Source organism: Alligator mississippiensis, chromosome 7 (genome assembly GCF_030867095.1).
Source record: "Alligator mississippiensis isolate rAllMis1 chromosome 7, rAllMis1, whole genome shotgun sequence".
Taxonomy (NCBI): domain Eukaryota; kingdom Metazoa; phylum Chordata; order Crocodylia; family Alligatoridae; genus Alligator; species Alligator mississippiensis.
The window spans coordinates 76,584,531-76,599,624 of NC_081830.1; the positions used below are offsets into that span (position 1 = coordinate 76,584,531).

Sequence of the window (15,094 nt, forward strand, 5' to 3'; positions counted from 1 at the left end):
ACTATCTGATACTAGGAAGAACTGTTTGAGACCAGATCTTTTAATACCCACAAAGGTCCCATGTCACTTGCTAGCAAAGCTATTAATAAGTGGCTCCAATGATATATATATTTTATATGGCTGGTTTCCATTGAGCTTGTTCAAGCTTAAGAGTTATTTCTCATATCCTCTTCTAGCAATCCAGATGCTCAAGTCCTATTTTCCTCTCTTTCAACAGATGGAGACCAAAAATTAATGTGAATTTATAGTGCTTCTCTTTCCACACACTATATTGCCAAAGTAAAGGGACTAGTGCCCTGATTTCTTCAGCTATTTTCTTTGCTTGTGGCAGAAACCATTTAATTCTCAAGCTCCAGAGACAAGAGTTCTCCAAGGCAAGATTATTTTGTCCTGTCACAGAGCAGAGGTAATATAGTAGCAAAAAGCCCCTTCAGATTATTTTAATGGCAGCTAAATGGTGTAGAAATAGTAAAAGGTGACCAGGTTTCCTACCAATAATACCATCTTTTTGAAGTCTGTAATGATCATCAGCTTTTAGTATATTTACAAATATATTAACAGATTAGGGGTGTGCGAAGCGAGCTGTATTCAATTTGGATTTGGCCCAAACTGGGGACAGTGATTCGATTAATTGATTCAGATCACTGTCCCCGATTTGATTCGGCTGAATCTGAATCTGAAGATTCGATGCTGATTCTGAGAATCAGCGTTTTGGACATAGACACAGCTTTAAATGTTTTTTCTACACACCTCGAGGTACTGGGCATGGCTCGTGAATGCAGCACTGCTGGGGCGGATGGAGCATCCCACAGGAGGGGGAGGGGGGGGCGTGTGCTTGGCAGTGAACCCAGAAGTGGACTGGAAGTACTTCTGGTACACTTCTGGGTCAGCTGGGAAGTGTGCAGGGGGGCCCCCTGCACACCACCCCCCAGCTTGGCGATCAGCCATGGGGTGACCCTGGGTGCCCCCCCCCAGATCCAGGAGGCATCAGCTGCTGAGATGGGGGAGTGCAGTGGTCCCCCAGCATGCTCCCCAGTGGACCCAGAAGTGGACCAGAAGCGCTTCTGGGTTCTGCTGCCAAGCATGCTGGGAAGCTCCCCGTGCTCCTGCGGAATGGTCCGTCTGCCCCACCATTGCAGCATTCATATACCTGCTCTCTAGAGGTATATAGAAAAAGCATTTAAAGCTGTGCCTATGTCTGAATTGCTGAATCTTTCCGAATCTCTCCAAATCAAGTTGGAGGGTTCCAATTCAAGTCAGAGAGATTAAAGGGTCTCCTGAACCAATTTGGATTCAGAGATTTGGCCACTTAATCGGGTAGAATCTCCACCAAATTAAATCAGGGACCGAAGCTTTGCACGGCCCTAATATATATATCAACAAATATATTAACAAATACATTAATATGACATTATGCAAGCGATTCCAGTATGACATAACTACTAATGGCATCACTTACAGGGGACGGAAGAATGTTGATCCCTATAAATATATTGGTAGGTACACAAAAGACATTTTGACAAACTGCTGTTATTATTACTTCATGCAACATAGCACTTGACATTAGTAGGAATACTCACATGCTTCAAGTTAGATGCATGGTTGCCTAAGTCACGGCATCAAACTCCAACAAATGAATGTCAAAATGCAATAACAATTTCCTTACATTGGAATGATAACTGTGATCACCTTGCAATTGGAATCTCACTCACAGTTACCACAGAAACCATAACTATGAGAGCTTTCAAACCTGAGGAGCAAGATCTTTTGTATATAATTCTGAGGTGTGTAGAAATATTGTGGACTGTGTCCAGAAGGGATATGTTAGATCACTGCAACTTCTACGTCTGTAATTACCTTGGTCTGCTCAATAAACTACTACATAAGAGAAGGGCCTGAAGATAGGCTTACTGTAAGATTACTCCTTGAATATCAGAAAGTTAGGCTTGATGTCAGTAGGCTTTGTTTCTAAAGGCTAGGGACAGAAGTTACACATAAACCCATTTAAATGATCAGAAACTAGTTTAAACCTGCAAGAGAACAGAAGTTCAGTGCACATAAACCATTTTCAAAATGGCTGAAACTGGTTGAAGATAAACCTGGTTGAATGCAGTATCAGACTTAACTCATTCAGGTCAAACTGGTTTAAGGAACTTCTGTCCCAGACCCCTTTCTGGTTTACATTAACTCACAGTCCCCCAGCATCCCAGGATGCTTTGCAGCCCTGGGCTGGGCAGGGCTGTGCTGTCTGCTCCAGGTGTCTGCTCTGTTCCCTAGCCAGAGCACTATCACTGCTCTGGCTAGCTGAGAAGGGGGTTGGGGTGGGAGTGGGAAACACTGTTTGGGATTGCAGTTGGGATCTGCCTGGCTGAGAGGCAGCAGCCCCTGCCAGGCTTTTCCCCACTCAGGGGCAGGGGCATGGGCAGACCCCAGGCAGCATGCTGAGGTAGAGGGAAGGAGAGGGGTTTAATCCCCCCTCCCTCCCCTCTCCCACCAGCATTTGACCCCAGCCAGGGTCTGCCTGGCAAAGGAGCAGCAGCTTTCCCCCACCTTGCCTGGTTTAAACCCCCATCCCTTGCTCCCCTTTGCCTCAGGTTGCCAGCTGAGGGCTAACATCTGGCCATGCCCCTCACCTCCACCACTCGAACAGGGAGCAGGGAAGCCTGGCAGGGGCTGCTGCGTCCCTGCCAGGCAGACCCCGTCTGCAGTTCCATGCTCGTGAGAGAGGGGACAGAGGGTTTAAGCCCCCACTTCATCTCAAACATAAAATGGTGACTATCTAAGTAGGCAGAAGTATTGCAGGAAAGCATCTGGGGGTTATAGTGGACTGCAACCTGAATGTGAATGAACAATTTGATGCCAATGAAAAAAAAATCCAATCTCACTCTGGGATATATTAACAGGAGTGACTTATGTAGGACACACGCACTCAGCACTGGTGAAGCTTCTGCCAGAGTATCACATCCAGATTCTGGGCACTGTGTGTTAAGAAAGGTATATAGAAATTGGAGATAGCCCATGGCGACAAAAATCATAAAAGGCTTTGAAAACATGGCCTGTGAGGAAAAGCAAAAAGAATTAGGTTTCCTTGGTCTACAGAAGATTCATTGGAGGCATGGTATGAGTCTTTAAACATGTAAAAGGTTGCTATGAAGAGGATGGTGATTAATTATCTCCCTGTCCACTGAAGTTAGGACAAGAAGTAATCAACTTAACCTGCAGCTAGGGAGTTTTGAATTAGTTATTGAGAAATACTTTTAATTATTAGGCTATTAAGTGCTGGAACAATTTGTCGAGTCTCTATTACTTGTTTTCAAGAACCTTAGATAAGCATCTTTCTGGGATATTTAAGGTCTACTTGATTCTTCCCCAGACAAGGATATGAACAGAAATTGTGATCCCTTCCAGCCCTACTGTTATACGGATATCCCACTCACTACACCTACAAGCCCAGGAAGGAATATTTTTTTACTGGGATGCCTGGTTTCCAGTTACACTTTTTATTCCTTTTCTAAAATAATCATTTATCCCTGAAGCAACAGGTTTTTTTTTCTCCACGCACACACACACAAAGTGGGCATGTCTACATGTACTATTAATTAGCATTAGGCTTACCATGGAGTAAAAGACTGCACAGTAAAATACTGCACAGTAAGCCTTTCCCAGGATCATATCTACACACGCTCCCTGTTGGGAGCAGATTTGCTCCCAATGGAAGCAACTTGGTACAGAGCTGTTCCTACCCTGCCCCACTGTAGCAGCCAGGGGGAGCTCCAGGATCCCCTGGGTGCTAGCCCATGCACTGACAAAGGGTACAGGGCTACTCCCAATAGGCACAGGGTTGAGAGCTCTGCTGGCTGCAGCAGCAGCTGTTTCCTGGTCCTGTGTACATCAGGAGGGGACCTCATGTGCATTGGGTTGGGAAACAGCTGCTGCTTCAGTGGGCAGAGCTCTCCTGGCCCTGTGCCCATCAGGACAAACAGATGCCAGTGAGGCCTCTGCCAGGCAGGGCTTCTTTTCTCAGCAAGGGATTCACCAGGAGCTGCCCCAGGTAAGTTGGTGCGCCTCTTGCTGGGTGGAGGGGGCATGGGGCTTGCCAGTAGCTGCTGTGCTTGGCGTGGAGCTAGCTACACCAGGGGGTGATTGGGGGCTGGGAAGCCAGCCCCCACCCACCCCCTGGAGCAGCCCCACCTGCCCCCGGAGCAGCTCTGTGCAGCGTGGAGCTGGCTGCTCCAGGAAGCAGGCAGGGGCTGGGAACCCAACCCCCACCCACTCCCTGGAGCAGCCCCACCTGCCCCATGGAACAGCCACCTCTGCACTGTGTAGAGCTGCTCCAGGGGGTAGCCATGGCTGCTCTGGGGGTGGGCGTGCCCTGGAACCTGGCTCCAGGGGGCAGGCCCTGGAACTGGGAGCTGGGACAGGGGCAGAGAGCTCTCCACTCCCAGTGCTGACCAGCTCCCAGCTCCTAGGGGGAACTGGGAGTGGAGCAGCACCAGGAGCAGGGACAGAGAGCTCCCTGTCCCCTGTGGCCCTCCACTTCCTAGGCTGACCAGGAGCAGATTTGCAGCTGCATATTGTCTAATTAATCTAGTACCTGTATTTATAGGCACAGCTAACTGCACAGTACCCTAATTTACTGTGCAGTAAATGCCCTGCACATATAGACAGCAAAGCTTTACTGCACAGATTAGTCTACTGCACAGTAAAGCACCTTGTGTAGATGTGCCAAGTGACCCCATTTTCACAAATGAGTAAATTGAGGTGGAGAGCTGAAATGTTTTGGTAAATATAGGAGAGCAAGGGGAGTCAGGGGGAGGAAATCCCCACTCACTCCCTTCCCCTCAGTGTCCAGGAGGCAAGCTGCCTCGCTAGCAATGGGATGAGCTGCAGTGGTGGATGGAGCAGGGCAGCAGGAGAGTAGAAGTGTGTGAAGCGGGACCTATTTGATTCGGATTCAGCCTGAATCGGGTACAGTGATTCAATTTGTTGATTCGGATCACTGCCCCGATTCAGTTTGGCTGAATCCAAATCTGAAGATATGATGCTTTTTCTACATACTTCGAGGTACCAGGCACGGTTCATGAACACTGTGATACTGGGGTGCATGGAGCATCCCACAGGAGTTGGGGGGGGGGGGGCGCACAGGGCAGCATGTGCTCGGCAGTGAACCTGGAAGTGGACTGGAAGTACTTCTTCACCCTCCTGGCTTGGCAATCAGCCACGGGAGACCCCGGGTGCCCCCCACCCCCAACTCAGGAGGCACTAGTCACTGAGCCAGAGAGGAGCAGGGGGCCCCCCAGTGCGCTCCCCAGCGGACCTGAAAGTGGACCAGAAGTGCTTCTTGTCCACTTCCGGGTCTGCTGCCAAGCACACTGGGAAGCCCCCCCGTGCTTCTGTGGGACACTCCATGCGCCCCAGCATCGCAGCATTCATGAGCCACCTGCTACCTAGGGGTATGTAAAAAAAACATTTAAAGCTGTGTCTATGTCCGTATCACCGAATCTTTCCAAATCTCTCCAAATCGATGCAGAGAGATTAAAGTGTCCTCTTATTTGATTCAGATTTGGAGATTCGGCCACCGAATCATGCCGAATCTCTGCCGAATTGAATCAGGGACCAAAGCTTCACACAGCCCTACTGAAAGAGTCAGTCCTGGTGCAGCACTCCCAGGAAGCCCCAAGGTAGATCCGGGGGGACGAAGGGTATCACCCCCTTACCTCAAGAGTTCCCTGAGGTGGGGGTGTGGGCAAGCCCAGAAGAGAACAGACAGGCGGCAGGGACCCCTGGGGCAGTGCAGCAACCAGCACAGCTGTGGTCTGGCCCCTTAAAAGGTCCCCCTGGGAAACATAGTTCCCAAGAGGGAAAGGCCCTATTTGGGACCACTGAAGCTAGGAAAAGACACCCTAAGCAGTTCACACCCTCAGGGGAGGAAACACTTGACCTCAGCTCAGCACAGGTGATTTACCTTGATACAGGACAGACGAGCCACAGCTGGTAGGCTGGGAATATTCAGAGAAGGACCTAAAAGGACACATAAAGTGGTAAAGGGAGGAACCCTATGCTGGAGAGAGACGGTGGCAGGGGGTGAGGGACACACGCTTATTTATTTTTGTGACTGAGGGACTATGGGGAATTCCTGGAAGCCGACCAGGAAGGTACTGTGTTTAGCTCCTGTCTGTGAAGCCTTAATAGCAGGAGCCCTTAATCAAATAGGAGGCCTGCGGTGGGGATAAAGGCATTGGAGGAGCCTCCATTATAGGCCTGTGAGGTCTCGCTCCAGGCCACAGCTGATTATTCTTGGACTTCTCATGGCAGAGCCGGTTTCCTTCTCTGGGATAGAATAATACCCTCAAGCCGTGGCAGACTAGCATCCCAAGAAGGCAGTGTACTCCCTAGTAGGGTACACTGTGCTGGTCAAACCATGGAAAAGGAGCATGACCACAGTAAAGATAACACAGCACATCAGTGATACAGTTAAAAAGAAAAAACATGAGTTTTGATTCAGTTCAACTCTAATCTTCCCACCAGTTTCTTGTAGAATTTTCCATTATAGAGCTCTTATAATTTGGATAAGACAAAGAAAGGATACTAAATACTTAACAACTCTTATGAATGAGGGTTTTTATTACCTATTGGGCAAACATGAAGTCTATTTTTCCTCTCCTCTAGGCTTCTGTGTTAGGCTGGTCCTTAGATAGAGACCATTATCTCAGAATTAAAAGACAGCTCTGCAAACTACTAAAGCCACTACTTTCAAAATGCCATAGTGCTACCTCTTCTGATGCAGCCTTGGCTACAGGATGATACAAGTATAACAGGCTGATCACTAATAATTAAGAGAGACTGATGCCATCATTAAGGTTGCTTGTGTGTAGAAGCAAACAGTTTATCATAGTCTGTTCCCAGCAATTGTAATCCGATTTCTGTTATCTTACATTGTTAAAAAGAGAGAGAGGGGGAGATACTGTATGTCAATCTGATAAAGTGTTTAAATAACTGGTGCTTTTTGTGATTATGTCAGTTTTATAGCGGCATTATGGAAACATGACAGGGGAACTAAAATCTGATTACGTCTAAATCTTTGCCCATTATATGATTATTATGAACCATGACTTCTTCTGGCACAATATGAATGACATGGTTAGAATACAAGAGATTTCCAATATAATTAGCACAGATTAGCAGAACTGTAGAAATCTGGGCATAATGTTCCAACTTTGCACAATCAGTTTTACTGTAACTGTTGGTAGCCCTGACTTCCAGGAAACTTGTGACCATGTGACTATAATTTTGTATCCTACTGTTTTCTCCTCTTGTCATTTCTTTGGGTATAAGCAGATGTCTCATTTAAGGCAGTTCTGACTAAGGTCAAAACCTGGGATGAAATAGGGGTGGCACAGCCCTTTACATATGTTGCCCCTCTAGCAATGATCTTGATTGAGCTGTGACTACACAGTATTGTCCTGAGAAAAAGTGTTAACGCATTTTATCTCGCATACTTCAAGGGTGTGTACAGAAGTTGCTTTTTTGCCATATAAAACACTTTATTGCACACATTTAACCACTTACAGCACTTTAAAAATGGTTGGAGTATTAAATTTGAATCATAGTATTTTACAGCACTTTAGCAGCCTATAGTGCTTTAAATAACTTCTGTGTGCCAGTCAAATTTCTGACCAGTGGAGAAGCCCCAGAAAGCTGCGGAGTGCTCCTTGTCTCCTAGCCTGCAAAGTGAAGGGAGGCTCAGAACCCCGCCTGCACCAAGCACTGCACCTCTGTCACGCTTAAGAGCGCTGTACCTTTATAGTGCTATAAAAAGTGCTCTAAATTACAGAACTGTAAAACACACACAGAGCACTTTTGCACATACCTCAAGGCACTTAAAGTGGGACAACAGCCTTGTATGTCTGTAAGATCCCAGGACAAAAGGTGTTCTCCTTGGAGAAATGCAACACCAATTTTTACCATTTGAGTGGAAACAGACATTGCCTGATGTCTCACTTGTGCTGCCATAAATTCTTTAAAGGTGGCATAAATGCTGAGCTATCTTTACCCTTTTTTGCACCACATGAAAGGAAAACCAGTCGTGCAACAAAAGGTGGTAATAGACTACTACTTTATTGTGGCAGACATCTATTACTTCTGTAGCACTTCTCCAACGAGTTGGGTCAGGCTAAGCAGGTAAAGACCTTACCCATGGGTCTGGCTGGGCAGAGGAAAACCCCACTCTGCCCCACTCAGTCAGACCTTGCACAGGAATTTTTCCCCTGCACGCCTGCAAGTGGATAGTGGGGAGCCCCTGTTCACATCCTCCCTCTCCACACTTGTAGGCTCATGGAGGGAAATCTGCAAGGGGATTCTTCTGCTCCCCAACACAGAGGGTATGTCTGCAAGAGGAGGTTTTCCCCAGCTTGCAGACTCACCAGGGCTGTCTATAGACATCCCTAGAGCGTGATCAGATGTGCTGGTCGCTTCACTGAAATATCTGTTTCTAGTCTTTGTGTCCTTACAGTGCTGGGAATTCTTCCCTTTACTCCACCCTCTGGGGATTTTGTTTAATGCTGGCAAACCCAGGGAGTCTCATACTCAAGCTTGGCTAAAATTTTCAGAAGTGAATGGATTTGAATGCCTCAGTTTTGGGGTTCCCCATCTGAAATGTCAAAAATTACTTATATCTTCAAAAAATGAAGAATATCCACCTCTGAAGGACATATCTCTCTGAGGTGTCTCAAAATCAGCAGTCAGATTTGAAAATCTTGGTGCTTAATTCTGTTGTGTGTAGGGCAGGTGGAAACTGTTTCTGTTCACCAGTAAAGCTCTGGACCCATAGCTGGGCTATGCCCAGCTATAAACTGCCCATGAGAGAAGAGATTCACATGAAGCAACCTACAGGGTCATCTCCCCACAAAATAATCTAAGGAACAATAGAGCAAAATACAACTCAACAAAAACTCCAAGTCTTCTCCACAGAGCACCCTGCATCCAGGCTAACAGGGAGAGAGAAGAAGCTAACAAGTTGAAAAAAACAAATTACAAAAAGAAAATAATGAAAACCTACTTCTGTCTAGCTACCAAAAGAAGTTTTAAATGAGATTGCTGCAGTAAGGGAAAGAACAGAGTAGGGTTTTTTTTTCTTTTTACAGGAGTGTTAACATCACAAAAGCGTTGCTTTACTCCTGTTGCTTATGTATAAGATTACAGGTCTGGTTGGCAAAGGCAATGGTGTTGATAGTGTATACTTGAGTTTCTCCAAGGCATTTGACTGACTGCCATGTTACACTGTGATTAAAACCCTTCCTTTATGTGGAAATAATAAGGTACACATTAGCTGGATTAGAATCAGGTTAATGACAGAGATTAAAATGTAGTTGTTGATAGGGAAACGTCAATGAATGGGGCAAGGGATTCATTCTTGATATAAAGATATTCAATATTTTTGTCAACCATCTAGACAGTAATATAAAATCTTTGATGGCAATGTTTGCAGATGACACACAGTTTGGAGAAGTATAAATAATAAGGAAGGCAGGTTACCATAACATTACCATTTGAACTGCCTGGTTGCATGATCACAATCCAAAACACTGTTTTGACAGGCCTAGTGCAAGGTAATACACTGAGAACAAAGTAGACCATACCTAATGAATGGGAGACTGTATTGGATACCTGTGACTCTGAAAGGACTTCGGGGGTCCACAAGAATGATTTAGAACAAGGGTGTCCAACCTTTTTGAATGTGGGGCCGGATCATGACCTTTTTTTACCCAGTGGGCAGGCGAGCCATATTCAAAGACCTCACAGGAAGCAGTATCACATCACCCACCTGAAACGAAAGTACAGTGTTTACTTTCGTTTCCTGCCGCAGCACCTCGGGCCTCAGAAAACGGCTTGGAGGGCCGCCTGGCGGCCTGTGGGACGTATGTTGGACAAGCCTGATTTAGAAGGTAGAAAACAAGCCTTACCATGTGATTCTTAATAAGCTCAGCCATTTCAGCTTATTGAACAGAGGGTCAAGAGTTAACTCAATCACTGGGTACAGGTCCTGTCACACAGAAAAAGATACCTAATAGTGGTGCCTTCCTGATGCAAAGGCATCAAAAGATCCAAAGGCTAGAAGGTGAAGTTGCAAACTTAAACTTGAAACAACACGTCATTTCCCAGTGGTCGGTGGAAAGGAACACCTCGAAGGTGATGGACTCACCCTAATGAAGAATCCTTAAAATAAGATTAGATATGTTTCTGGAAAACATGCTTTAACCTTAGGGCTGTCCAGCTCCGGGGCAGCCAGGGGCAGCACTTAGTGCTGGCATGTGGGGCCAGGGCCGTACAACATGGGCCATGTGCTGCAGGGGTAGCCTCCCCTGGCAGTCACCTTCCCTGTTCCCTCCACTGCATGCAGACCTTAGCCCCACAATGTATGGGTTACATCCCTGGCTCCCAGCCCTCAAGCTGCACCAGTGGTGTGCGACTCCTTGCCATGCAAGAAGTGCTAGTAGCATTAAGCCCCAACTTTCCTGGCACTCCCCACTGTATGACAATGGGAAAGCCAGCTGCAGGAGCCTGCAGGCTGCCGGTTGGATTGCCCTGCTTTAACCCAACTTTTGGGAAACTCTCCATGGCTGATGCATGCAGGAACTCACACTGGAGAACACAGTAGTCTCTACTGGCCTTAGGGTCAATGGATCTCTCTCCATCTGCCAGTAGCGATACTATTCCCCACTGTTTTGGATTGTATGAAGGAACATTGATTTACTCTTTTCTGCTTCATTGCAGCCTATCAGCATTTAGTTGTCTATATTTCTTCTGTCAATCAATGGCAGTTAAACAATTAGTATCACAATTGGTAAGGGAGGCTCGGGGCAGGACATAAAAGTAATTTAGGTAAGCGGGAGTTATGATGAGCTGAAAGTTTCTGCCTACAGTAAATGATGAACATTGGGCGATGAGCCTTCATTTTGGAAAATGGGGCGGCTGTTGACTGGTCAAAGTTCACTTTCCTTCTGTGGTTCTGACCCAGTTTCAGGGATCTAGGGTGTAGATCACAACAATGTCTATTCTTACACGTACAGCCAAAGATTTGATCTTTAACTAAAAAAACCCCCCACGGATGTATTTTTAATCAATAATATGTAAATGAGTTAAGAGTGGAGATTGCTGATTGGCTGATTTACCTCTATCACTACGCTCCCCTCCATAAGAAGGCTATAATTAGGACAAAGATATGTTAATGAGGCAGCAAGAAATATGTGAAGATCTTTAGAGTCTGAATCCTTTACAATCTTTAATGTAATAATCCTCACAAATCTTCCTGTGAAATAAAGAACGATTATCCCATTTTGCAGATGGGAACTGAGGCACAGAAAGACTCAGGGTATATCAACATGTGGTCACAGGATGTTACTGAGCGTGCCCTGCCCACCCCCTCGTCCTCACATGCTTCTGACGGAGAGGTATGTCAGTGAAATGCTTTGGGAGCATCTCTCCGAGGCTGCTCTCAGTCTCTGGTGTCCCTGAGAGGAGCTAACCCGGAGCAGCTTCACTGGTATATTCCCATGGAGCATGTGAGTGGGGTAAGCAGGTAGGGTGTATTTGGGAGCACCCCTAATGGGATATGCTACTGCTGCAAACATATCCAAAATGACTTGCCCAACCTCACACAGGAAGCCTCAGGCAGAATGGTGCTTGAACCTGGGTCTCTTAGGTGGCTAGTGCTCTAACCACTAGGTCATCATCATTCCTCCCTGTTGCAGACATGGGTAAATAAGGTGACTGAGGAGCGCTGAACTCACCCTATCAGCCTGAATTTTCTCTATGCAGCGTTAAAATACATCTCAGGGCTCTGTTAAAACACAAATCATATGAACTTTTTTTGTTGTGTTTTGTAATATTGTCTCTCACATCCCATGATTTATTTATATCCCTTCATTTGCAGATTTTACATAAAATCACAGCTCAAGGTTCTGATGAAATCATAAACACTGTCGAGTTTTGTGACCTTTGTTCATTACAATGTTGTCAGCCACTCGAGTATAATTATAACCTTGCACGTCAGCTTTGTATCATTAATCTGTGCTTCTTTAATCTCATACCTCAAGGGCTGTTCTGAACTGTCCTGCTGCTATAGCATACTTCTTTTGTCGATAGCAAGTGCTGGCCTCCTTTACGGCTACCTGAAGCCATTTGTCAATCTGCGGCAGAGAGCTGAAATTAGGTGCACTCAGACAGCCTACTTTTTCAGCATCTCGACATGTTGATTGTGTGCTGGTAGACACCACTGACTCAGCGAACTCATATGTAATATCTTCCTCATCAATGTAGACCAACTTTATTTCCACATCCATTAGACTTTTCAGAGGAATATGAGGCAGAGGCATTGCGACTAGCTGATTGTCAAGCTCTGACATTCTTGCCTCTTTTTTCACAGCAGGCTTTTCTTCACTTTCTGATTTCCATTTCAATCCTGTTCTGTCTAAATCATTACTTTGTTTTTCCTTGCCATTCTTGGCCATTTTTACTTTCTCCATTACATTTTCTATCGCTGTTTCCCCAGGGAGGTTTCTAACCCCTTGCAGTGCTTCCAGAATATCATTTGATGACTTGTTTGCCACTGCATTTGACTCTCTGTTAGCATTAGCTTTGGGGGAATTTTCACTTCGGTCATCTTTGCTTACGTTGCACCCAACACCTGTGTTGCTTGCTGATTCCATGACCCACCAAAATCTATGAGAAAAATGTGAAAAGGTTTATCATTTTAAACTACTGCAAAGGAAACTAAGCATGTACATATTGTATTCACTATGCCTATAGCTGGCTCCATTACAAACTCACATGCACTAACAGGTAGCACACAGCTTCTCAGGACAGCACAGTTACTTTCTCCTCTGTGTGAAGGGAATTCAGGTGTCCCATATATTGTTTTGTTGCTGTTGGAAAAGGTTATTTTTAATAGGGCATCGGAGCCTCAGTGTCTTGTACTGCTGATATGCAAAAGAAATTTCAAGGAATCCTTTTTCACAGATGGGAAAATACAGAACGCTAGATTGCTGTCTGCACCTCACATTCCTGGGTGGACCTAGGATGGCAGTGAGGACAGCGGGTCACTGCATACGTACCACAGCCACACCCCATTCTCCATGATCCTGGATGCCTGCAAGCTCTGCTGTCAGTGTAGTTCCTGCTACAGCTTTCTACATGCTGCAAGCTCTCAGCTCACTAGCTGGTTGGTGTGAGTTCTGGCTGGAGTCCTTGCTTTCACAGGCTCCAGATCACCGAGGGCGAGGGCCACCGCCATTCACCCTCCTCCTGCTTGCCCCCACTCCTGAATTCAGCATCAGAGCAGGGAAAAAGGAGACAAGTGGCAATGGCAGTGACACTCACCCCCTATTTCATGCAGCTCCAGCGCCCAGGGCAGGGGCTAAAGCACTGCCACTGCTCATCCCCTCTTTTCCACTTCCAATGAATTCAGCATGGAGGGTAGGGGAACTCAGCCCCCGGTCTCCAATGCTGTATGAAAGCTGGGGCTCTGGCCAGCCCCCCTGCCAACCAGCTGGTGGGTTCAGGGCTCATGACACAAGCAAAGTTCATGGTAGGAGATGCACTGACATGCCAGCGAGCTCAAGAAAGCTCACTGTGCGTGAAGCACACATGGGGGTCACTGCCTCTTTCCCCTGGGTCCACCCTGCTCACAAAATAAAAATCCTACTGATCCGATTATGTGGGGCGCCTAGGCATTGGGTAGAGGCACACAGAAATAACTTTACCCACTTACACTTACTCCCTGTCTGGAGTAGGGGAAGAGGAAGTGGAATTGCAATTAAAAAAACCTTAGCTCTGTTACTCTCTCACTTGTGGGGTGGCAAAGGGTTGTGCTTATCTTGCTGGGATCCTTTGACCCTAGCTGACCCTAGCTGACTTCCTGGGGCAGGGGGCTGGACTTGATGATCTTCAGGTTCTTTCCAGCAGGTGATGATCACTGTTGCCCAGGTGGTCGAGTACCACCTGGTACTTTAACTGTGCTATATTACTGTTAAAGATCACAAAATATTCAGAGGGCCTGATTCTCTGCTCTATTTTGATGGAGGTATAACAGTTATTGATTTTATACTGTTTTTGATCAAGTTACTAGTTAATATTGTTAAGCCAGTGTAACAGAATGAGAATCAAGCTCATCATCTTCATTTCCACATAAATGACTTTAGAACAAGAGGAGCGGCCGGAACCATGTTATAAAACAGCACAACTAGTTTGCACAATAGACTGCCGATTCAAAAAATATTTTTTAAATGCATCTGCCTTTGCTGACCTCATGCTAAAGGAGGGCAGACAGAAGGAATTTTTTTAGTCTATCAATTAATTATGAAAACCTTCACTATAATAACTTTAATGGCAACCGTCCTTCAGAGCAGCTTGTCAAGGAAACGTGATGTCTCTAACTTTGCATTATTGTTTAACAATCTTTTACACATTTATCATGAGTTTAATACACTTATATAGAGGTACAGATTGTACAAACAAGAGCTGTATAAATGTGATATTTTGTTTTGGCACAAACAGATTTTAAAATGCTATACATAGCAAAAGCTTTGCCACAGGTGCGCAGAAGTATTACTGAGCCTATTGGAAGTGAGTAGAATATGCCTTAAACAGCACAATACAATGACCCATCGACTTCACTCTTTACAACACTAGGCATTGGACAATAAGACTGGAAGAGAATAGAAAAGCAAAGTAGAGGTCACTGTAAGCCATGAGAGACAGTATCTTTTTCTTTGTTTCTTATCTCTTTCTTGAAACTGAGGTTCAAACCTTTGCCATCTTGTGCCCACAACTCAATCATCCCAGTCCTCCCAGCTTCCCTACCAAGCCAGGGCCTAACTGGGACCTCTCTCCCATTTAGCGTCATGGAATGGCAGGGTTGCCAGGATCCCCTGACAACTACCCAGGTCCTTTAGGCCAAGAGCTCTATTCTAACAGCACTCCTTAAAGAAAATCCTATGCAGGCCTCTATTAACACTATCAAAGGAGTAATAGTGAAGAGAGATACTTCTCTAATTGAAGATGATTTCAATGGGCCCTCTTTTGTGATGTGCTGAGC

General features: G+C 45.8%; 1 protein-coding gene across 1 annotated transcript in view; it reads right to left on the reverse strand.

Moving 5' to 3' along the window:
• The window catches only part of SPATA16 (spermatogenesis associated 16), a 133,205-nt gene extending 120,498 nt beyond the window's left edge, over nucleotides 1-12,707 (reverse strand). The window contains exon 1 of the mRNA XM_014606184.3: nucleotides 12,090-12,707. Within this exon, the coding sequence (XP_014461670.1) occupies nucleotides 12,090-12,707 (618 nt within the window). The remainder of the gene's footprint in view (nucleotides 1-12,089) is intronic.
• Between the last annotated feature and the right edge of the window lie 2,387 nt (nucleotides 12,708-15,094).